General features: G+C 40.5%; 2 protein-coding genes across 2 annotated transcripts; one reads left to right on the top strand and one right to left on the bottom strand.

Moving 5' to 3' along the window:
• The first annotated feature begins 346 nt into the window (after positions 1-346).
• lpar6a (lysophosphatidic acid receptor 6a) lies at positions 347-2,806 on the top strand. Its single transcript, XM_085430633.1, has one exon. It carries the CDS (start codon positions 1,143-1,145, stop codon positions 2,196-2,198), a length of 1,056 nt encoding a protein of 351 aa, XP_085286759.1. The 5' UTR covers positions 347-1,142; the 3' UTR covers positions 2,199-2,806.
• A 12,051-nt stretch (positions 2,807-14,857) lies between these two features.
• On the bottom strand, positions 14,858-23,003 carry nek3 (NIMA related kinase 3). The gene is made up of 13 exons (XM_085430632.1): positions 22,666-23,003; positions 22,240-22,333; positions 22,030-22,127; positions 21,864-21,947; positions 19,773-19,840; positions 19,605-19,691; positions 17,460-17,514; positions 17,181-17,390; positions 16,870-16,984; positions 16,565-16,732; positions 16,358-16,477; positions 16,146-16,263; positions 14,858-15,928 (listed from the first exon to the last, which is right to left on the bottom strand). Exons 1-13 carry the CDS (start codon positions 22,795-22,797, stop codon positions 15,862-15,864), a joined length of 1,416 nt encoding a protein of 471 aa, XP_085286758.1. The 5' UTR covers positions 22,798-23,003; the 3' UTR covers positions 14,858-15,861.
• Between the last annotated feature and the right edge of the window lie 2,948 nt (positions 23,004-25,951).

Raw genomic sequence — 25,951 nt, 5'->3', positions numbered from 1 at the left:
AAAGCAAATATTTTACCTATTTTTCTTGTCTCAATAGATGAAAATTTTTATGTGCTTTTACAAAAACAAATATTCAGCAATTACAAACTTAACATTTTACTGAAAAACGGGTCAAGAGAAAAACTTGAACCTTTTCTTTTAAATGTATTTCAGTGATCTGTGTTTCAAATTCTGTGACAGTATTTTAGAGTAACTATGAGCTCATTTTTTAAATTAAGTTTCCTCTCAATGCACTTCTGTTTATGTGGTTGACTGTAAAAGCAGACAAAGGAGTAGGAGGACCAGAGGCAGTGGGAGGAGTTACTACAGCTTCTCTCTCTTCTACCCAAACTGCAAAAAACTGCCGGGTACAAAGGAGTAGTCGAGCCTGAGTGGTGTGATGAGTGGTGAGCAAAAGACCCCGAGGCTGTATGAAGAGGAGTGAGAGAGATACTGGTTGAGCAACTAGGTTAGTAAAACAAAGAAGGGAAAGGAAAGAGAAACTGAGGGCAGACAGAAGACAAAAACACATTGAATTGTCACGCTGAGAGCTCTGCTTGGAAAGAACCATGGTCATTTGTGGTCATGACCATGTGGGAGATGGAAAGCTTATGACGACTTCACTGATTCGGAGCTGAGAAGAACAAAACCACAAGGCTGGGTTTTGACAAAGAACAAGAATCCTGCCATGAGGTCACTTCTCTAATGGACCTGAATGTGGATTTCCCATTTCTCTCTTTGTGGATTGAGCAGCTCGTGATTATTTGGGACCTTGAGAGCAAAAAGGTGGCACATTCATGTGACTGATTTATCTGAGTAAGTAAAGCTAACCCTCTAACTTGTGGGGTGCTGTCTGGCCGAGAGACAGGGCAGGGGGAGGGGAAGACACTCCAGCCTGGATCTCTGTCCTCTGGGAGGGGTCTTTTCAACTGAGGTAACCCCCGAAATAACATCCAGAAAAGGGAGGGAAACATGCAGCAATATGCACCGCTGTGTTGAACAAAAAAAAAAAAAGTTGCTCTAATGGATTGAGCATCTCTCAGTACTGAACTGTTCTCTTCTTCATAATTCATTCATGGTCAGTTGATCGTGCTGGAAATACCTTTCCCTGAAGAGCTATTGCATAACAAACACTTCCCATCCCTGCAATCTTAAAACTGATAATGATAATGTACAACAACTCTTCAATATCCAACTCATGCATCAAGAATGATGGGTTCAAATATCCACTATACAGTACGGTCTTCAGCATTGTATTTGTTGTTGGACTTATCACCAACGTTGTGGCCATCTATATATTCTCCTGCTCTCTGAAAATGAGGAATGAGACCACAACCTACATGATAAACTTGGTATTGTCTGACCTTCTGTTTGTCTTCACCCTGCCGCTACGGGTCTTCTATTTCATCAACCAGAACTGGCCTTTTGGAGGGATTCTCTGTAAATTGTCTGTGTCACTTTTCTACACCAACATGTATGGCAGTATTCTCTTCCTCACCTGCATTAGCGTGGACAGGTTTTTGGCCATTGTGCACCCCTTTCGCTCAAGGACGCTCAGGACCAAGCGCAATGCTAAAATAGTATGTGTTGGTGTATGGGTGCTGGTGCTTTCAGGCAGTATCCCCACAGGATTCTTGTTGGATACCACCTCAAATGAAAAAGGAAATGCCACTTACTGCTTTGAGAATTTCTCATCCAAGCAGTGGAAATCATCCCTCTCTAAAGTGGTGATTTTCATAGAGACAGTAGGCTTCCTCATCCCCTTGCTACTCAACGTATTTTGCTCCATCATGGTGTTACAGACTCTGCGCCGTCCCCAAACTATCAGCCGTGGTGGGAACATGAACAAGAAAAAGATCCTGCGTATGATAATCGTGCACCTTACTATTTTCTGTTTTTGTTTCATCCCCTACAATGTAAACCTGGTTTTCTATGCTCTAGTCCGTACTAAAATTTTAGGAGGCTGTTATGAGGAGTCGGTGGTTCGAACCATCTATCCAGTAGCCCTCTGCATTGCTGTATCCAACTGCTGCTTTGATCCCATTGTTTATTACTTCACCTCAGAGACCATTCAGAATAGCTTCAAGAGGAAGTCTCAGACCACTTGTAAATATGACAGCAAGTTCTCTGAGGCTCTGCACTCAGAATCCACCACCAATCTGCAGTGTAGTCTAAGTCATCTAAAAGCTAAAGTCTTTCACGGTGAGTCTTCAGTGTGAAAATGGGGTCGCTACGTCCAGGGTAAAAGATAAAACTCATCCATCCATTAAAAAAAAAGACAGATCTGATTTTTTGTTGTTTTTTTGTTTCGTTGAGCGCTTTATCTGTTTTAGTCTCAGGGCAAATGTCCGGATCTGGTCTTCACAGCCTCTGTTTTGCAGTATTAACATATGAACTTTTTCACAACTGTGGTTTTAATGTTACTACTTTCTAATTTTCATTTCCTGTGGAGTGAAATGTAATTATGTAAAGCACAATTAAAGTCGTCTATGACGTTTAAGGGAAAGTGATCACTGAACAGCAGGACAGTTATGAAACTGACTGCTTCATATGCTTGTGCGTTTGTACATTTCCGTGGTAAGTTGTGGTGCTAACTTTAGACTGTTATCTATTTAATTAACATAAAGGTATATCAAGCTATAAATGTGCAGGGCTTTTTTTTTCTTTAAATGTACAGATAGATCACATAAGCGCCCTGTTGTGTTTGGCTGGTATTTCATGTTTGGACTCGATGTCTTTAATGACCTTAAATGCACTGACTGAGTTCCTCATGCTGCACTCATGCCACAGCAATGAATAAAAGTTATGTAATACCTAAAACAAATGATTGCATCTGAAACTTTTTGTCATTTGAATCAACAACATGCTCTTAATGCTAAAATTTCTGTGGTTTGTATTGTTAAACGTGGCAGCTCCGGAATATACAAATATGTTACTGGCACATTACACGCTTATTTGCATTTAACTGTCGTGACATCGGACTTCCAGTTCCAGTTCCAGTGGTGACTAAAAAGTTAAAAACTGTTGTAGCATCCTGCACCAAGCAAAACAGAGCAAAACCTCTTGTTGCTAAAAATGTTTCGAGGATTAGTCTTGCACGCAAAGAGGTTGTACAATTGTGGAAGCAGAAAGTCTTTTGGAGATCGGTAAAAAGAAGAAGTGTTTTTGTTGCTAACTGACAAAAACATACTCTTAAAATTTGTCACCAAACAACTTGTAAAAGAAATACAAGGAAATGTTGTATTCAGAAGCATTAAGAACATCAAAGCTTGTGTGTGCCAAAATGATCAATGTTTAAACACTGTAAGAGGATCAACAGGGGTTCAACGAATGCCATTTAGGCTTTTTTAAAGTTAAATAGAGATTACATTTTATCATCTTGGAACATTTTATTTTCCTCATCTACAAGGGCACAAAGTGACTATAATACAACCCAGAGGTCTGCCACAGAATCGTGCAATTTGTACAGTGAATCAGGATGTCTTTGTTCAACATGAGATTACATTTCTACCAGCCAGGCAGCATAACAAATAATCGCTCACACATTTGTGTAAATACAAAGCCTGTGAAATATTTTTCACACATGCTCACTCTTGCTGTGAGCAACCGCACCGATGATAAGACATGAGCGAGGAGCACGCACAGCATGTGAGAACAGCCAGCACACAGCCCCCTAACTTTATTGACATAGCCTGAATTCGAAGGTCAGTCGACTGCACTTTATTTATACGCCCCATACCCCATCTCCGCTTTTGAGGCCATGTGACTGAGTCAAGGCCAGGATTAAAAACCTGGGATGTTATGAAGACAAACAAGTATCTACGCAGAAGGCCGTCATCATGAACACATGACCACATGCTTACTGAGCAACATTGTAACAGTCAAAAAACCACAACGGCACGTTATGGATCTGTCACTGTGCGTGACTGTATAAGGTTGTGTAATTAGCTAATGCACTCTAACCATCAGGTTTTCACAGCACTTGATAGACGAAGCAAAGGTCAGCACAGATAGAACAGTGATGTAGGAAGCCATACAGGAAGTCACATATTTAAACCTGATTTAAACGTCTCATATTTTTATAAGCATACATTTTGCACATTGCTTCACACCTTTGTCTTTCTGTATCAGTGACTGATGCAACTTGCCATTTTATTGAAAATTTCTAAGCATGCTGCTTAATCTCATGGGTTGTGTATAAGAAAAAAAGTCAAACGCCGGTGCAAAGTCACTGTGTCAGGGATTAAACCCCTCACATGATCCCAGCAGGATCCTCTCCACAGCAGTTATCTAATCAGCTTGACCTCTCCTTCCCAGCAGGCTGCAGGATGAGAAAACACAGACACGGCACTGCTTGTCAACACAAACTGTTCAGGATTGCTCTGGTAATTTTGCATGGGAGCATTCATCAAAGCATACTGCAGTGTGACCTGTGAGTTTCTTATGCCATTGATGCAAAGATAATGCATCAATAGCAGTACCACTGAGTCTTAGACTGTAACGTGCAAAGAAAGTTTGACAAGTTTTCACATTTACCATAAAGTAGAGATACCATAATGTAAACAAGTAATTTAGGACTAGTGGTATCGTCCAAGGTCATACAAAACAGCAACAATGTTTGGGCTGTTGTACTGCCTGCATCAGGGTCATTACAGTTAATGTCAAACTGCAAGTCTTAGTAGAGACAAAAACGAGTCTGGATCTACACTTTAGCTTTAGGTTCATGTTCCCATGTGAGAAATCCAACTGTTTTTAAAATAATCCTCTGAAGGGGCTGTGTTGATGTTCTCTCAGTCTGTTTTGAGAGTCATTTCTGCTCGGACACCTACAGAGGCTTCACTGTGTGTATGTGCGTGTGTGTGCTTTTTGGGTGGGGTTGTAGTGAGATTTGGGTGAAGTTGTCACATGACAGTGACTAAATGGATGTGAGGAAAGAGGGTCTCTGTTGAGGATCATCAGCCGTTTTCCCCCCTGCATGTCTTACAGGAAACATTTAAAAAGGAAGTCGCTGTCGTGATATGGACACTGCCTGTTGTATCTACTCCAGTTTCCCACAATTCTCTCTGAATCAGCCTCATATACCATATATATCATATTTTATATTTTCAAACTCATCTTGGTTTGCTTTTTTTCTTGGAAAATTGGCATTATCATCATTATAAGAGAAGGTGGGGTGGGCACCAGGCTACTTGTCTTCAAGGCATTTTTCCTGCCTGGGAAGGAGATGGTAATAAAAGCAAAGTTTTAGCTAATGAGTTGCCAGGATGTGGTTTGAAAAAAAGAATGTTACTCATAACTACACAAGAACTTCACTCACTTATCTAAAATCAGAAGCAGCACTTAACTAATAACCAAATGTGGAATGAGTACAGTGTGTGCAGGGAGGCAGGCAAGCAGGCTAAATAACCAGACAGAAATTATCTTCCTTCACTCTCTTGTCACCTTGGACTATAAACAGGCGTTATCAACCCTTGGAGGAGTTCTGTGTCCAAATCAGCTTTTGGTTGAATAATGTCTTGGCAGTAACGTCTTGGGAATGAAACAAAGCATGACCAGCATGTTGATAAAACACTCCCTTCGTCAGGGTACCATGGTGTCTAGCAAAACATGCAGCACAAATAGCATTTGGCTCATTAGGGGAGGAAAGTTCATTCTGGTCTCCCGTATATTTCAGGAATGAAGGCAGGAAATTAAATAGAGACAATTCGACTGGATTTAACTGAAAGCGTGTGCACAAGTCACATCACTGTTCTTGTCTTTAATGACTGCATGAGTCTACCTCTAGGAATGAATACAGCCTGTTGCAGCTTGTTTTGCATTAGTACAGGTAGCAGGAACCCTGATGCAAGATGATTCATGGACAACAAAACTCTATTGCTCAAACTGGGAAAACCATGCCAGGAGGTTTGGGAGAATACGAAAGGGTTAGCAAATTCTGTTACTACATTTCTTTACTTTTTTGTTTCTATGTGTGGGAAGATGCTGGTGGAAGTGTGATGGTCCCTTAAAAAATGTTGAAATACATTAGAAATGAAGCCACAGTTCAATTTCCTGTAAGACCAGAAGCAAGTCCCAGCAGGACAAGAGACATTTTTGGGAAGGGTTAACATTCTGACAAATCCTTGCAAAATCACCTGGAAATTCCTGTAAACATTAAATCACTTGCTTAGACTGGTTGGTGACAATCAAGTATTTCATAGTTTGGGCTGACAGATTAATATCTTGGACACACCCTACTGCCTCTAAAGCTCAGTAAAGTTTGTCCCTTTCCCATGCAATAAGTGCACATACATGTAAGCTGTAACAAAACATTCAATTTTCAGCCTTTGTGTCTTAAGCCTGATCTAACATGGTGTTACAGTGTCTTTGAGAACGATAAACAAGACATTAACACTGGGTGTGTTCTGCTTGATGGGATAAGTTTGGGTTTCCTTTGCTGGAAGACCTTCCCCTGGTGACTTCTGGGGGCACGGGCAATGTCTGATCAGTCAGTGTAAAGGCATTAATCCCCACCTACAGCTTCTAACCAAAGGAAACTGCTTACTGTTGCAACTGACTATCTTGTGGGAGAAAGTAAAGGTCACTGGGCCATGCCACACACAAGACTGTATGTACTTTTAAAGTGCCCATATAGCAAATAATAATGTGCACTTAAAGACATTCAAAATGATTTCATGTCGTTATTGAATCCTTTTTTTTAACTGTTGCAAACTATAATTTTCTGTTAGAAAAAGCAAAGTTTTCCTAAAGCATTACAATTTTAAAAAATAATAGTAGCTCTGTCCTTTTAAATTCTGTCAGTGAAGTGAAGCAACCTCTGTGGTTCACGAATAAAGCAAGCAATCACATACAAGAAACTTTAGTTCCTCAGCCTACTATTTGAGGAAGGCTCCAAAATGAGTGACTGCACATATGCCCAAATTTAGAGCAGACATAAAACAAATTTTCATTATTCAGGTGGCCTGCTAAGCGACAGGTGCACGCTAACTAGGTATTTAGCTGTCTGCTAGGCTTCACCTCAGCTAATTCATTAGAGTTACTGGTACTAATTAGCAGGTATCTGGAGCACATCTGTGCCATGCATCCATGTATTCTATGGATGCAACTTACTAATCAGCTTGCAAACTTGGCACACTGTACTCTCATTGCAAAACTGGAAGTCTAAGTTAAAAAAAAAAAAAAAACAGCCCACAAACCTGTGGGTGATGTCATTTGTTCATCATGTGCATCTTTCATTTCCTTTAATCTTCTGTATGTATACTTATCAGCACATTATTGAATTTCATAGTACATTCTATAGATTGAACATATATTAGTTTATTTAGCTTTTTGTAGTAACAGGTTTATTTAGTTTGGAACATTTTTTTAAGAAGCATATGGTTACTTTTTTTTTCACAAGTTTGTGAAATTGAGAGCCCTGCTATACACTAACAGCTGTGGTAAGAAGATTGCATGTGCTCATCACTGGTGTGAATGTCCTAATATCTGTGAGCTTTTTAAAAAATAAATTGTTTGTGGTTTGGTGTATGTTGCCCAGGCTCATAGAAAACAGGTCTGGCCTGAATCCGGCATCAAGCTGGCACTGCTGACTGACTGGTGTCATGGCAGGGTGTATGTCAACCAGACGTGGGCCAGGTCTGACAATGATGGCACTATTTATGTTCCTATTTTCTTATTTTAGTTAGAAGACTCAAATGCCATGTTGCAATACTATAATGATATGGTAGCCAACGTTTCAAATGCTGCTCCAGTCTGCATGTCAAGAGTGTGAATGTGTATGAATGTAGTTAGGAAGCACTCAGTTTAGAGAAAGTGTGTGATTGGGTGAATATGGCATGTTATATAGAGCACTTTGAGTAATCCGGGAGAGTAAAAAAGCGCTATATAAGAATTCAGCCATTCACTGTCTGAACAGAGTTTCGTCATGTTTATTTTGCACTATTATGTTCCGGCACATGTTGTTATTACATGACTTGATTAAGGTACAAACTAGGCTGACATCTGGTTCCAGAGCTGAAACTGTTCTGGGCCAGCACAGGGCCACCAGTGTGTCTGCAACTGGCCCGTGGCTGCACACAACTTACACATGGCCCACATACCGCAAAGAATGACGGCCCTTTGGTGGCCCAGATCTGGTTTGCCAGAGGTAGTCCACACATGGGCCAGTACAGGACCACCAGTGTGTCTGCAACTGTCCTTGTGCTGGCCCATGTGTGGGCCACCTCTGGCAAACCAGATCTGGGCCACTAAAGGGCCCACATTCTTTGCAGTATGTGGGCCTTTAGTAAGCACATTGTGTGGGCCAGATCTGGGCCATACCAATTTTGTTATGTGGTTCAGTCCATGAGAGGACTCAAAATTCTAAACAGAGCTGCAAAAAGGAGATGATCTGCAAAAGTTATACTGACCTGAAATCCACCATGAACTTTTACACCTTAGTTCCATTACGCACATGACACTGCTATTATCAATAGCCCTGCAAATACCTCAGTAGGCATTCTCGAAACACATCCCTGTAGCTCATTCCCCAGTACATCCACACATAAAAGCTGACACTGACAGGTCAGCTTTGAGGTCACCGTGTTCCACATAAGGAATTTCCCCAGAGCCTCTCAGAGCACACAATACCTTCCCTCTCTTCCTCAGCAGAATTTAGTGTGCTGGAGCCACAGAAAATCACTATTCAATTCCACATTTAGCTGAACTGAATTGCTAAATTTAATTACTAAGAATTGCTACAGTTCTTAGTAAGATCCTGTTAGGTTTATTGTTTAAGTGTTGGAGTTATTTTTTTATTTTATTATTATTATTATTTTTAGCAATGATTCATTTGTCATACAAAAACATTTCAAGTTCCTCATCGAATTTAGCATGGAAAGCTTAAAATACAGCTTCCACACCCTTTTTAGCTGCGATCTTGCGGAGACAACAGATATTCTGACTTCAGATTGTGAAAATTAGGCTCATTGATCTTGCTGAGGTTATCGTCATTGCTTCAGAAACATGAGACACAATTAACCTAAGCTAAAAGACAGATGAGACGAAAATAATTCCAGCGGTCACAATAGTGACCTGAAGCATCATAATGCGCACGATCATTTCTGCTTGTTGTACATTTCCACTGCACGAGTAGCCTAGTCTGAGTTTTTCTTTAGCTTCTTCATTGCTGGCTTATATCATTTGAATAAAGTAAATTGTCTATGGAAATGGGTGGAGACTGAAGAAATACACAAGAAAACCTGAAACATTGAAGCATTCTTGTTATGCATCTCAACCACTATTTTTAAGCAAATCCTCACACAGAACAGTACATTCTTATTGTAAAACATTTGCTCTGATGCAAACACTACTCAAGCAATGTGTCACCAAAGTTACATGACTGATAAAAGAGCTTAGCCATTAACTGTCTTTCTTTACCAATTTGTGCAGGAGATTGCACTATTCTAAACTTACATAACACACATTGACACAATCAAAGCAACGAATGTTTCACTTCACACGAAGTGCTTTCATACTTGAATGGATCTGTTTGACACATTAAACCAACTTTAGTTTTTCTTAGCTAACAAAACTTTTATGTGAAAGCCAACCCAAAGCTTATTTAAAGGTAAATGAAAATTGTTACCTATAGTCAGATGAATGCACATTCTTAAGCTAAGCTTAAGATGTTTTAGCTAAAACTGTGTATGTCACCACCAGCTAGCATTATGTGGAAATCATTCTGACTTCAGATTCAACTTCAAGCTTTATTAATGTTTCATGAAAAGACTTGTGAACTGTTGGGACAAGATATTTGAATCAGTATGATTTGTGTCTTTGCAGTTCATGAAATGAACAAAAACACTAAATACCAGAGGCTGCAATCTTGCTGATGATGCTGCAATTACTGCTCAGTTTTTTCCCCTTTTAAGCTATCCCTGTGAACTGCAGACTTAACTATGAAGAAAACACAAATATGATTCAAATCCATTGTTGATCACAGTGATTCTATCACTATGATTAATGAGAGTATCTTAGTTGTGTCAGTAATTTGTATAATATTCATTTTTTAAAGTCCAGTAGTGTATGAGAATCTATGGGAATCAGTTGTTTTTCATGCCTGAAGAAATGTTTGTATTTTTCTCATTCATCGAATTCAGTGTCAAACATATAGGTCTGAGGCCCTCTTCACTGTGGGTGTTCACAATGAATCATCTTCACAATTCGGTTAGTCACATGATATAGGCTAAGCAGTGGGTGATACATGCTGCTTCATTCAAGAGATGTAGAGTATGCAAAAACATAAGTGTCACGTTAAGGTCAGTGAGGTGGAAAAAAAGAGCGTTGTTGAAGGTGTTGTTTCGACAGTGTTTTTTCAACAGTGCTGTTTCCGCAATATCAGAAGTGTTGTTCTTTTTTGTCAAGGGAGACCAGTGCACAAAACAACAGCCACATAATAAACATTATGTATGATTGCAACATGCAACATGCAAATATGTGAGTATTAGGGACACCTTGCTCATAATGGGTCGGCCCCTCTTTTGCCTTCAACAAACCAGTTGGTCTGAGCTTTGTGACACGGACTGTGCTGGAAGCAGTCATCGGAAGATGGGCACACTGTGGTGATCCATAAATGGATGGACATGGTCAGCTTTCGCTCAGGAAGTAGAGCATGTCATCTACAAACTGGGAGGTTGGTGGTTTGATCCTCGGCTGCTTCAGTTTGCATGCCAAATATCCCTAGGCAAGATACTAACACCAAGTTGCTCTCTGATGCATCTGTTGGAGTATGAATGTTAGATAAAAAGCACTTAGAATAAAAAAGTGTTATATATTTTTAGGTAGCATATATATTTGTGTTTATTTTGGACCATTCTCTCCAAACTCTAATTGGAAAACCACATCATTTTCTAAAATATTCAGAGCAGCCTGTCCGGCCCCAGCAACCATGCCACATTTAAATAACTGAAAATTCAAAATAATTTAAATAACCTTCCTTGCTCATTCAGATGCTAGCTTCAACTTCAGATGGTCATTTAAACCACGTTTACACACCTAAACCTACAGTTCTTCTGCCATATGATTGGCTGGTATAGATGTTCGAATTTAAGAGCGGTTGAACAAACGTGCCTAGCAGTGGCTGATGAGAGGATGAGAGAGGAGACAGCAGAGCCTATGACCTTACTTAAAGGTGGTCCAACTCATCAGGAGTTAACAGGCGTTTAAGTTACGAACAATAGCAGCATTTATAACAACAAATGACTCTCCAACCTGCCTGGAGCCAGCAGTGTCCCACTTCACATAACCCGGGATCCAGATTTAACTGTTCTTGACCTTTTTACTTTGAGCAGCTGATGAATTGTGCAGCTCCATGACAAAGCCCTGCTTGGCTACGCCAGTCTCATATTGTCTGATACATCACTACAAAACACAGGCAAAAGACAATGGAGGGTCACTGCAAAGGGCTTGAAATAATCATAACAATGACAGCTTCCATATTTATAGTTGCAAAGAGACTCCCAACTGCAGCGCCTAAGTGCTTTGTTATTAACAGGAAGAGCGGCTCCCCATGAAGAATAAACAATACTCCTCTTTACTGGGTGAGTCATGACAGAAGGTTTCATGGTCTGCTGCTATGCACTGAGGCTACAAATGTCCACTAGCTATAGCGCAGAAACGTTGCTACATTTATATAAAACAAACAAAGAGTAAAACAGCAAATTATTATTACTGTTTTTGCTCTGATAGTTTGCTCTGAATAAGAAAACTGAGAGAGGAATCTATCAGAAAATGCCTTTCTAAGCATCAGTAGCCAGACTGAGATCACTGGGTCATCTTGCATCTGCACAGCTCTTCCTGAGTGAAACTGGGGGTGTTCAAAAAGGAGGCCACAAAAACAGGGAGACAAAAGGGGAATAAGGGACAGCGGCAGATAGGAAGTCAATTTTTCATCAAGGGTGATGACAGCAGCTGAGGGTCGAAGTGTGGACAATCTCCCAACCAGGCATAATGAAAGGTCTTTTGTGCATCATTTGATAAGAATGGGTGGTACTGGACGATAATGTGTATAATGACACCACACCACACCACACCTTGGGTCATGTGATGAGGCACATTATCAATAACAGGTCAACGATTTGGTCTTGGAACTGAAGAAGCTTCTCAAATGAGAGTTAAGAAATATCTTGAAGAAACTTAAAGAAGTCCAGTCGCTTTTCTTGACCATGACCTGGATGACTGACAACCTACACAGACATACGTGCTTCTGGATTGTTTGCTATCAGGTCACCCGGATGAGCAGGAAGAAAATCGGTGAGGGAACTCAGATTAGGGCCTGAACAATAGCTAGAAGTGCAGCTTCACTACAGATCCGAGCATATAATGAAAAACCGGAAACAGCACGTTTCAAAGTGAGTACATTAGAATGAGAGCAAGGAAATGCTACATCACTATGCACGCCTCGGTATTTTCTGATGTTTTCATATGTGGTGCTCAGCTTGCGTGCAAGGAACAAACTAGGGCCTTGTGGTTTTGATCATACTTCAACAAAAAAGGTGTCACCAAATGTTCACAAACACACTGCACCAAGGTGGCAGGTTACAAAAGTGATAGGAAATCACTGTAGATAGTTGCCCTTCTCGGTGTATGCTTTAGTCAAACCACTGAGTCACAGCAGCAGACACACTATTTTCACAATGACCTCACAAACCCAATCTTAAGTGCAGGAGTTTTGAACAATTTATTTAAACAGCTTTTTTATTTCTTTTTTTTTCTGGCACATTTATACAGCAGACATGTCTGTTGGAGACAGCACATACGTCCTTCCTGCAAGAGGAAACCTCTGTTCATGTTCATTTCCTTTTGCACCAGTAGTTAAATGAGGTGGACAAATCAGGTATACCTGGCACTTGCAAACAAACAATGCTTTATTGTTTAGATTTCTTTGAAACTCTGGTTTTAAATGCAATTTTTGTTTTAATATTATAAAAAATTATACTGGCAAGAAACTTTTAAAAAATGAAATAATTTATAAGGAAATTTGAATACAGCAGGTAGAGGACACACTTACATGGCATGAGAAAAGAGACTGCAGTAACTTACAAGTGATTCAATGCAGTGTAGAGAATCATATCTCGTTGCTGCAAAAGTAGGTGCTCTTTTCATTGTTCAAACGTGAACATTTTTCGGGATTGTTTATATCCTTTTGCAGTGTTTCACATATTTCTTGAAGGCTGTTCCTCCTTTTCCCCAGACATTATTTCTTGCTTCAGGGCCTGTGTTAGTCTACCTTCCTCTTTTAAATACTGAATAATAATAATCTGATATGTATGGAAGTTAGGCAAGATACTTGCCCAATTTCACTTTTTTCTTCTTCCTTAAAACCTTTTGTGTGGTATTGGCAGCTTGCACTTGATCATAATCAGGCTCGGATATTTTTGTGGATATCTTTGTGGATATTTTTTTAAAAGACATGATTTAAGATGCAATCTCTGATCTATCCAACACCTTGAATGAATGCCTGTATTATTGCTCCCCTCACGTCCATACTTGACTAACTGGGCTATTATTTCCCTGTGTGAGGCCTGGCCAGGTTCCTGCCAAACATGTTTTTTATTTCCACTGAAGAAAGTTTTGTTTGCTTATAGCAAAGCTCAATTTTCCAGATATGTTTTTCCAAGCAATATTGTACATGTAATTCACTGGTTGTAAATTTTACTTTATGTGCATTACCACTGCTGCACTACTGAGCGGTACATTTACTTCACCTCCTTAGTATTCCTGCAACTTTGCTTCCCCTCTTGACTGATTTCTAGTTAGTCACTGATCTTCGTGCATCCTCTGTCTTTGTGATATCACTCATGTGAGATTAACTGGAAGTCATAGGTTTGCTCACCTTAGTTTCAGTAAACTGAAGTAAACTGAAACTAAGCAAGTGATCATTTGCTGCAAACCTCTGAGTTTCAGTCTGAGTTCAGTCTTTGTACTCATATTGGATGTTCATAAGGAAATACTTATATTATATTTATAGCTATTACTGTTAATCCTAAATTCTCAGAGGTGGCAGAAGTTCAAACAGCCAGTATAAACTCTTTTAGACAAATTCATACACCTCCAACCCCTCAGTTTATAAGACCAATACATAAAGACACTTCCCGGTTCATCATGGCCAGTGGTGGGAGACCCTTCTATCTGCAGGACACAGACCATGATGAAGTTGCAGCTCTGCTATGATACATCACATTACATGTATCTTTTCCAAACATGCACATCTATGCTATGGAGGTGCTTTTTTTTCTATTTCTAAAAAGCGGGGGGGGGGGAGATGAACTGTGAGCACTGGAGAGGGGATTCATTGTGCCCTCGTGATAAGGGTTGAGCTTCCTCAGTGAAACACATCGTGGGCAGATATCTGGTAAAAGATACCATGGAGCGCTCATGTCAGCCACTAGGAGTTCTAAGTTACTGAAAGAACTTTAGCAGCTGGATAATCCAGCTCTGGTGTGACTGTTGGTGAATCATTGTGGTTTTGTTGACTCAACGGGCTGTAGTATCCCTATCCTGCTCAGCCCAAACTGTAATGGGCAAGGCTTGGGTTAAGTCTGTCTGTAGCCAAACATGTGGCTGTTCTATTGTCTGGTCCTATTCCGTCAGGCTTCTCATTTGGCAAACCAAATACAGTAACATGTTCCACTTGCTCCTTTGTATTTATAACGTCTTTATGCAGCATGGGGACTCACTGATTTATTTCACTGCCACTGCTAATTAGAAGCTTAATCGCATCTGAAACAATGGTTATCATTTTGTATTTTCTAATTCGTTTTTATTTTTATTTCATTTTTGACTTTTTGTTTTCACTTCAGTTTAGATTTAGTATCCAGAGTGGGTTTGCTCGTTTCAGTTCGGGTTTTGTTTTGTTTGAAAATTGCTTCTTTTTTTTTGGTCAGTGTTAAGATAAGTAGTATTATTGTATGGAGTGCATATGTCAGAGGTAAACTGAGGAAAATCAGCACGGGGATTAAAAAAAAAAACCCCTTATGAAAGCAGTTGACAGACATCTTATAAGAATACAAAATCTCAATAGACAAGTCCATCAAAGCCTCATCAGGGGAACTGATAACAAATTTTACCAAACAAAGAAAGTCTGAAACTAAAGCTATTTTCTACATATTTTCCCATATTTTATTTTATTCTGGTTAGTCTTCTAAGTTCACAAAACCATTTCAGTTATTTTTTTCTTTTTCCATAAGTCTGGTTTTTAATCTTATTTTGTTACCTAAACACATTTTTTCACATCTAATTTTAGTTTTTAGTTTATTTTACCAAACTTTAATTACCCTGATCTGAACCACACGATAGCGTTTCCCATTCCACACAATGGGATCCCAAAGGGATTCCAACTCCACCTAGTGGTACATAAACCAAATAGAGTGCAGGAAGGATGGGCCCTGTAAGCACTCACTAGAAAATGAAAAAACAACAAAGCAGCTGAAAATACCAGATATGTGGTTTGTTTAGTCACAAGAATAAAAGCCATATAACAGCAACAAGATGTTTAGTCTGCTTTTGATATCGCAAAAGAAACAGACTTCAAAAGGTGCAGGCGGGCTCAAATTGGTGCGACTGCATGGAGACATAACCTTTCTGACTCTAATATTTCCTGTTTTCCGAACAAGCCAAACAGAAGCTTCCCAGTGGCCTCAAATTGCAAGGAATGTTTATCACTGCTAACCTGAGGCGAACACAACTTATTAAACAGAGCACACAAAACTTCTAAACATCTTTATGTGCACAAGGTTTTCTGACAGCAAGCTGAAAAATAAACACAGTTAAAATTTTAGTGTGTTGTTGCAGCATTTAAAAGTTAACCTTTCCTTTTTTACAGGCTCAGAAGGAAAAAAGGTCTTAGTGTTCCAAAAATATTTTCTCAGCTTCATCCATCCAGTCACATGGAGATTCCTCTTCAAAGTCCCTGCAGTGAGAGGACCAACAAAGTCAACACAATTTAAGAACTATACTTTCATTCAGTATCCTTCCCATTTCAGTCTTTTTCTCACCCTGTTCACATTAAAATCAATTAAAACACTGCTGTAACTATTTCCCTTTATGTCCAGATGCTGTACAACATCATCTAATATGCTCTGCATTAATGCTGGGATATTAAACAACAATATGTCAGGGTTACTTACGTGTCTTCATCATCAGAGCGTGGCTGCAGTCGGTCCTCGTCTATAACCAGCTCTTGTTCGGGCCCATCCGTGTCATCACCCTGAGGATGGGAGAGTGGTCCCAACAGAGGGTCTTCACCTGAACAACACCACAATGATGAACACATTAAAGATTTCAGTTGGGCTATCTACAGCTTATATTGAGATAAGAGTCTGCTCACAGATCAGCAGACCTCTGTTTATTATGAAGGTGCTGGAGGCTTTGCTCAGCTGAGCCTTCTCCAGCAGACTCAGAAGCCTCTCAGGAGGATTCCTTTCCCATCGTCTTCTCTGCCTGCTGTCCTCTGGCTCCCCTGCAACAGAATGCTTTGGTTTGGCATTTCAGTCTCCGCCGCTTATTTTTGCACCTTTCAGGAAATGAAATTCTGCTGCTACCATACCTTCATGAGTAGAACTTGTGAAGGTCCAGCCAGTTGATGTCACGCTGTCAGATGAAACCAGACTGGCATTAGCTAACACCTGCAGCACGGTGTCTGATGGCTCAGTAGACCACTGCTTTCGAGGGGCGGGGTCTCTGCTTTCGAAGCAGCTTTTTGATAAGTCCATACCTGATTTAAAGGGTTATTTAGGACATATTTTGATGACAAACCATACAGTCTTAAGAACAAATTCAGTAATGTAACCCTGCCAGCAGTGCAACAGTAGATCATTTTCTTCAACATAACATTGTTAGCTTTGACTCCACCTTCAGATGTTGATGTTTTTATTAAACTCTTCTCTCCCAGAAGACGAGCCACATTCTTTCCCTCCTCTCTGTTCCATCGACCTGTATGCCTCGCCTGCTCCTCCCTCTCTGAGGCCTGTAAAAGATTCAAAACACCGCCCTGAATCAAATGCACAGCACGAGCTCTGCGGCCATCTGAACAAACAAAGGGTCCACATTGGATTACCACAGCTGGCAAAGTTGCGTAAGAGTTTAAATTCTCATGCTACCATTAGGTCAAAACAGCAAGTGACTGTGATGAATGTGCAGCCCTAAAATCAGGTTCAACATACTGATTTTCCCTGGGAGGGCAGGTGTGTACGCAAGAGTTTAGAAACCCTGTGAGAGGTCAGGATGGTGTGCAGGGACGGTCTGTCTTTCGGGTTTGTCTTGAACATCTGCTTGACCAAGTACTGCAACTCATAAGGAAGATGACTGGGGAGGGGAGGGTATGCACCCCGGCACACCTTAAGAATCAGACTCTTCCAGCTGGATGCCTGGAACTGGACACAGGAGAAAAGCGTGAAGACACAACAAACCACACTGTGCATGAAGTGTGGAGGAGGGAGTACCGGGTGTCGCAGGGTGCAGAGCTCGTACAGGACGCAGCCTAGAGACCACACATCACTGCAGAACACACAAAGGGAGAAATGGTTATTCATTCACACCAGACATTTCATCATGTACTGGCAGAGTCAGAGAGAACTGGTTAACCCATGCATGAGTTACACAATCACTGCTGAGCCCCTTTAGTCAGAGAACTCAAACTAAATCAGAGACTGAAAATAACATGTAAATGTATGCTGTCAGGGAAAAAAAGCCTGCAGAGAGACTCTAAGCCGGGGGTTCTCAAAGTTTTAATGACTTAGTCCCACTTTAAGAAGCCAGAATATGACTTAACTTTTAGTTAGTCTTTGCACTGTCTCTCTACAGAGGATGACAGTGTTTTATGTTGCTATTTCTTCATTTTATTCAGTCACTTTTTGTTCTGGTACATAGTTGTTATTCATGTATTACTCAAGTGAGTGTTACAGTGCTTGATGCTAGCTGTATACGTCAGTGTTAGGAATGTTCAGTCGGCTATGATGGCAAGAACAGAAGAGTTGGGTTTGAAAAGAGATGATCCCTTGGTATCATTCTGCCCTGCTCTATCGTAACACGACATGAAGTGTGGCTGAATGAAATGTGCAGCGGCAGACTCGAGGGCCACTCGAGGGCTAGCACTTGGTGATCCAAGTCCTTTAAGATCTCTGGATATTTTTGTAGTGCAGATTTCACACATACTTTCAATAACTACTGTAGGCATTCCAATGAACTATAATTATCACATACAGTAATTCCGCATATACGCACAAATATGTACACACACTCTGCAGGTGCTCTACTGTCACCATAGTTTGACCAGATTTGGTTCTGGCATGTCCCTTTTTAAAAATAAAAACCACACAGTTGGTTAAACAGATGTATTATTTGTATGTACAGTCATGGCACAAAGTTGATTTTTCAGATTTTCTTTAGATTATTTTTACATGCTTTTTTTGATATTGTGAATAACACAAGGGTTCTGTGAGATTCAAAACATTTTTATTGGCAAACAAATAAAAATTTAGTATGGGCAGTGACAGCACTGCCAACAATTTTTGCACACAACTGTAGACTATTCTAGCATAGGTTCCTGTTTCTTTTCTCATCGATCTAGTTACTATTAATCCGTATTCACAAATTTTATTCATGTAGAAAACATGCCCAGAAACTCTTGTTAGCACATTTTAGTCAATTCATACACTCACTGGCTATTTTAGTGGGTACATGACGGCCTGCTGAAAACGGGAATCAAAATGGGGAAGAAAGGAGATTTAAATGTAAATGTGGCACGTTAGCGCCAGACAGACTATACTGTATATTTTAAAAACTGCTGATCTGCTGGGATTTTTCTGACACAACTACCTCTGGGTTTACAGAGAATAGTCAGAAAAAAGAGAAAATATCTAGCAAGCATAATTTCCTTGGGTCAGAATGACTTATTGATGCCAGAGGTCAGAGGAGAATGGCCAGACTGCTTTGAGCTAATAGGAAGGCAACAGTAAATCAAATAATCACTTACTACAACCAAAGTATGCTGAACAGGATCTCTGAACGTGCAAAATGTTGAACATGAAAATGCTGCGCCACAGCAGGAGAATAAATACACCGAGTGCCACTCTTGTCAGCAAAAAACAGGAAACCGAGGCCACAATTCACACCAAAATTGAACAACATAGATTAGGAAAATATTGTGCGGTCTTACAAGTCTCAATTTCTGCTGCCACATTTGGATGGCATGATCTGAATCTGGCATGAGCAGCATGAAAACATGCTAATCTCCTGTTCAGCAGCATGCTGAACAGGAGATTTGCAGCACAGGTGTTCAGTTGGCAAATCTGCAGCAACTGTGTTGCTATAATGTTAATATGGACAAAAACTTTGAGAAACCCTCCACCCTCCTATTGAATTAAAGCAGTTCTGAGGGTAAAAGGGGTTTTAACCCAGTCATAGCAAGCTGTACCTAATGAAGTGGTTGGTGAGTGTATATTTACATTTCTGCTTTTAACATTTCTTGTTACAATGGCACACATTTTCTAAGCACAGACACTGATCTATGGAGAAGAAACATAATTTCATCTTTATATTGTTTAATATAAACCGGAGGATCCAGCCGAACGCTCACAGTAGCATACCTCTTATTGTTGTACGGCTTATTGTCCCAGATTTCTGGTGCCACATAATACGGAGTTCCAACATATGCATGAGCGTAAGCCTTCGAGCTGGAACAAATTTACAATCAAATTTAAAATCGACAAACTCAACATTAACTTAAAAAAGCTGAACAGAATCAGGTTCTTTACCTGTTCAAAATACAGGCTGAGCCAAAGTCTCCAAGCTTGACTGTCCCATTATCGGTCAGGAAAATGTTCTGGGTGAGGATGAAAGATAAGTGATGATTTAACATGACACAAGCTATAAGTACAGCCAATTATGGCAAAATGAGATTATATCACATAGATGGGTTGTAATGTTTCTGATCTGGATCAGCAGTTTCATTTTTGTTCATTTCATTCAACACACAACCAAGCAAAATGATTCCGATTTGGATTCAATTGTGCTTGCCTGACATGAAATTCACTGATCCACACCACCGGGATATACAGCAATGACATTGGAATGTCATTCGGGCTGGAGAAGTGTACTCAGATGGTAACAAAGACTGGGAAGGTAGTCAGAATTGAGGGAATCACACTACCAGATGGCAACACTGCAGACATAGAGGACAGCTACAAGTATCTGGGGATCCCACAGGCAAATGTTTATCCATGAAGAGGCTGCTAGGAAAGATGCAACCATGAAGTACCCGCAGAGAGTCAGGCAAGTCCTGAGAAATCAGCTGAACAATAAGAACAAGATCCGGGCTATCAACACCTACGCTCCGCCCGTGAGCAGGTACCTTGCTGGGATAATAACCTGGCCAAAGGAGAAGATAGAAGCCACTGACATCAAAACCAGGAAGCTCCCCACCATGCATGGAGGATTCACCCCAAGTCCAGCACCCTGAGGCTATACGCTAAGCGGAAGGAAGGAGGCCGGGGAATGGTGAGTGTCAGTACCACAATCCAGGATGAGACAATGAACATCCACAAATACATCAGGAAGATGGCCCCAACTCACCGCGTGCTCAGTGAATACCAGGCAGCAGAAACCCAAGAAAAGGAGGAAGAAGAGGAACCACCATGGAAGGATAGGCCCCTGCACGGTATGTACCAGAGGCAGATAGAGGAAGTGGCTGACATCGAGAAGTCCTACAAGTGGCTGAACAAAGCTGGACTGAAAGCAGCACAGAGGCACTAATCATGGCAGCACAGGAACAAGCTCTGAGCACAAGATCCATAGAGGCTGGGGTCTATCACACCAGGCAAGACCCCAGGTGCAGGCTGTGTAAAGATGCCTCTGAGACAATCCAGCACATAACAGCAGGGTGCAAGATGCTAGTAGCCTGCTGCAATAGATGTAGGCTGCCGGGGGATTCCCATGATGCATTGAGTTTTTCCTTTCCAGTCACCTTTCTCACTCACTATGTATTAGACCTCTCTGCATTGAATCATATCTGTTATTAACCTCTGTCTCTCTTCCACAGCATGTCTTTATCCTGTCTTCCTTCTCTCACCCCAACCGGTCGCAGCAGATGGCCGCCCCTCCCTGAGACTGGTTCTGCCGGAGGTTTCTTCCTGTTAAAAGGGAGTTTTTCCTTCCCACTGTCGCCAAAGTGCTTGCTCATAGGGGGTCATATGATTGTTGGGTTTTTCTCTGTATCTATGAAGCGCCTTGAGGCGACTTTTGTTGTGATTTGGCGCTATATAAATAAAATTGAATTGAAATTGAATAGTATACAGAAACATCTGTGCCGAATATGGCCTGGAAGTTCCGAGGTCAAAATCAGACACGCCCCCTAGGGCGAGCTAAGATCCTGTGGGACTTCCAGATACAGACAGACAAAATGGCAGTAACATCAGGAAGAAGGAACACAAGAAGCTAGAGAAGTAGCACGGGGTCAGAGAAGAGCTCAAGAAGATGAGAAGGGTGAAGGTAACAGTGGTCCAAGTGGTAATCGGAGGACTAGGTGCAGTGACTCCTAAGCACAGTCACTGTCTATAGGTCTGTTGCATATTTTTTACACACTGGGCTAAAATATGCTGATCATGGATACCTTTTTTTAAGATGTAATTTAGCTGAAATCTGGAATTACAGAGCTGAATTTGTTCAGTAAATGCTACCGAGTGACATGAGTGTTCAAACTGAGAGAACTGAGAGAACAAACATAGGAAATCTGATTCTTCTCTCTATGTTGAAGGCAGGTTTGACCTGAATGAACCAGAAGACACATTCATTAATGTACCCTGAACAAAGTAAAATGCATAAGCTAGAAAACCTAGACGTGACTGTACCTTGGATTTCAGATCTCTGTGCAGAACTCGCTGATCATGGATATGCTTTGCACCTGCGCACATTTCAGCGAACCACTTCAAGATCTGAAAAAAGAATTTAAAAACCCAATGAAACACAAGTAGGGAAGGGTAATTGTGATCATGAGTGCAGGAAGTCAGGACGTACATTATCAACACTGAACTGGTTTGACTTCTGTTGCTTAATCCTCTGGAGCAGATCTCCTCCACTGCAGTACTCCATAACAATCCACAGGAGTTCATCAGCTAAACAAACACAATCACACGTGCTATTTTGAAATCCAAACAATCGTAACAGTATGCTCATAAAAGGTTTGCAATGACTTTTAAAGCGAGTGATATTCGTGTGTACGATTACCCTCGAATGCCTCCCTGAAAGCCACAATATTAGGATGTTTCATTCTGGACAGCAGGATGGCTTCCCTCCTCGAATTCTCCAGTTTGGACTGATTCTATAAAAATGCAAATGCAAACATGATTGTATTCCATACAGCGCGAAACAAAACAAACAAACAAAGGCAGGCTGACAACAAACAGCTTCCATGTCTCAGTGTAAGCAGCAATCTGGCAGGTTATCAGCAAGGCGCAAAAAACGAAACTAAACTCAAATAAAATAAAAAATTTCCATATCCGACCCCAGGCTGCAACATCACGCCTGGAATTCCAACAAGTCTTATTTTACTTGAATGTTTTATAATCATCACAGTTTCGGGGGAAGATTTGAATCAGACTGATCCGTTTGCTCCAAACAGGTGAGGACATTCCCTCCTTTCCTTGCACATACCTTTGGCAGCTGAATCTCCTTCACCACATATTTTTCCTGACTGCTTTTACACCGCACTAACACGGCCCGGCCAAACGAGCCTTCACCGATCACTTTAACAAGTGAGTATTTCTCCATCGATCTTCTCCACATAAAAGACAAAGAGGGAAAGAGAAAGAGCACACTGGGGGAAATAACTACAGCGGGATGAGCCGATGGAGCCGACCCTTCACATCACTGCTTTTTTTAAGCCGCGTGTGATCGTACAGGGATTTTTTTTTACAATACATACAGAAGAATACCGTCCCAAAATAACCTCCACCTAGACTAGTGCGGTTTATCTGGCCACTACTTCCTTATTATTATATGACGTAGGGCGAGGCGCCACTGTGCTACCCAGCGTGACCGCTAGATGGCAGAACACAACCTCGAAAACAGACTAATAGTTTCATATGTCGTGCAGTGATATTGTAAAAGCATTGTAACAAATTTAGCAGTAGTTTTTTTTAAATGTAACACTATGCATTTGCTTAAAGTTGTATTATATGGTATTATGATTCTATATTATATTTGTATTTGAGAAAAAATATTTTTAACTAATAAAAAGTGATGTTAATAGCTGAACAGCCATGTAATAATAACTCTTTGAATACCAACACTTGTTTCCTCGACATCATATACACTTCCATGGAAATATTAATTAATTAATTAATCAAATAAAGTGCTGGGACCCAGTTAGGTACTGATAGTGAGGCAGACAGCTTTACTTGTGAATCACAAGCATATTAAGCTGAAGTAAAACACATGTGTGTGCGTGCAGGGTAATGACATGGAAGAAGAGGTCCACAATGAATTAATGGAAATGAAACGGACTGTCACTATTCATCATAATGAAACGACTGGTTTGATATAATAGTTCTGATCAGGTAACTGAAGTTTTTGAGTTTAACCCCTCAAGCAAGGAAGTCCACCATAAATGATCCTGTTTTTCATTTCTTAGCAAATGCAATACAAAAAAACTGGCAACCAACCAACAAAAATGACTACAAAAACACATTAAATGTTAATAATCATGACTTTGCCCCCCCCCCCCTCTTTTTTTTTTTTTTTTTTTTTTTTAACGAAAACGCTTATTTGAAGGTAGGTAGGTATTTGTGGAGGACAGGGGCCTGTTTACTACTATGTTACATCATCCCTCCTTTTGACAACATGCAGTAAGGCTCTGAGCTGCGGTGGCCAGTTGTGTTCTAGTTTTGAAAGTGAAATCTTTTCCTATTCTTCCTATTTCAGTTTCTCAACAGTTCAAGGGCATGCTTGTGTCATATCTTTTTGTTTCATTATGCATCAAATGATCACAGTGGGTGACGGGTCTGGACTGCAGGCAGGCCAGCTGAGACTTGAAGTCTTTCACCACAGAGACATGCTGCTGTTATATGTGGAGAATGTAATTTGGCATTGCCTTGCTGAAATAAGCAAACCTGTTGCTGAAAATGGTGGAATCGTTTGGCAATAGTGATTTATCATTATGTCACTGCATCCCAGTACCAGGTGGTAGCAAGCTGAATGGGACCTCTCCACTTTGCGTGGGTTTGAGCTGTAGAAGGAAGCCAGAATCACAGACGAGAGGAAAACATGCAAAGTCCAGACAGAAAGACCCCAGCAAGATGGATTCAAACCCAGGACCTTCTTTGCTTTGAGGCAGTAATTCCAAATACAATTAATATTGACAGTAGATATTGGATAGCTTCCACTGCGCAGCTGTCAGTCTTCAGTGTAGTGCTGCCTCAGGATATGAAGCTGTGAAGATTTTTATTATTATTTATTTATTTATTTGAGCGTTTTTGGCATTCGCCTGCAGAGATTTTTTTTTTCAGATTCTCTTAATCCTTTAATGATATTATGTGCCACAGATAAGGAATTATTTGCCATTTTCCCATTTCTACTTGATAATATTACAGTCACATTGTTGCATTGTTCCTTACGCTGAATTCACAGGCTGGTGAAGCACCCCCCTCCTAGCTTTACTTCTAAAAGACTTGACGTCTGTATGATTTTTACACCCAGCCATGTTTCTAATTAACCTTGTTAGTTGTGAGATATTCCACCGGATGTCAGATTCTTTATAAAAAACAATGCAATCCATCATTTTTACTTGTTTACACTCATGTACATAAGCTATAAAAGTCTAAATATAAGATCCTGCCAGTACAGCGTTTTGAAATCAGTCTACAGAGCATCACACCAGCTTAAGCATCCATGTGAGAGTCTGCTAATTAACTTCCAGATGGCAATGAATGAACTGGTGTGTAAATGTGTAAATTGTGCAAGGAAAGAAAGTGTCATTTGTAGCTCAGGAGTTGGAAGTTGAGCACACACCTCTGCTGTGCTTTAATGATCAGCAGAATCCCCCAAACAGCATCTTCTGCGTTTACCATAGAACCACAAATTATTTGTTTCATTACCTTCTGATATGCTTCCCCCTCTTTGGTATCGCTCTGGTTGCACCTATTAGCAAATAGCTGATCCTCCTCAGGAGGAAAATAAAGACAGTTACGAATTATGGTCCAACAGTTTGTTTACAGCTTCTGGATTATGCTGCACAAGCTGTTTGGGGAAATGTGATGGACATTTTCCCTTATTTTGGCACATATAATGATGTCTCATTTAGTCTGGAAAGAAGCCCTGACAAACTCTCAGTAGAGCCTATACTGATAAATGGTTGGGGGACTATATGCAGCATGGAAGAGCTATCTCTTTATGACAAGCTGTTAACTTTGCATTACAGAATTTAAAGGTAAATCAGAAAACCGATGAAGTTCAGCCTCTTGCTGGTGATTTCATCTACTTCCACAGAATAGTGTTTCTCCAATAAAACTAAAAACATGCTTTAAATACAAAGTTTGTTGGCCACCAGAGGACCAAACTGTAAAAGTTTGTTTTTCTCTGACAGAGCTATTTTACATCACATTAAACGTTTGATTTGCGAGGTATTTGCTGATTCTATATGAAGGGCCTTGCTGTAGGCGTTTGTGGTATCAGACCGTATCAGATGCTGTGACTCATCTAATTTGTGCTGCTTCATAATTGATGGACGGCTGGCATGAAGCAGCTGTGGGGCAATAAAAATTAAAAATTAGCTTACAGGTTTCTCAATTCAGGATTTAGGCGCTGTATGATATATGGACAGGATCATGGAGGACATCAAAGTGAAATACAGTCTACAGTGCAATACATTTACATTTCATGTTCTTGAAAGAGAATACAAAAACACAGGCCAAGGAACAAAAATGACAAAGAAAACCTGTAT

This window comes from Copadichromis virginalis, linkage group LG14 (assembly GCF_057382275.1).
Source record: "Copadichromis virginalis isolate Kocher_CV1m ecotype Utaka linkage group LG14, C_Virginalis_male_GT1.1, whole genome shotgun sequence".
NCBI lineage: Eukaryota > Metazoa > Chordata > Actinopteri > Cichliformes > Cichlidae > Copadichromis > Copadichromis virginalis.
The sequence above is the reverse complement of the archived record's forward strand: the minus strand, read 5'-3'. Positions and strand labels throughout refer to the sequence as shown.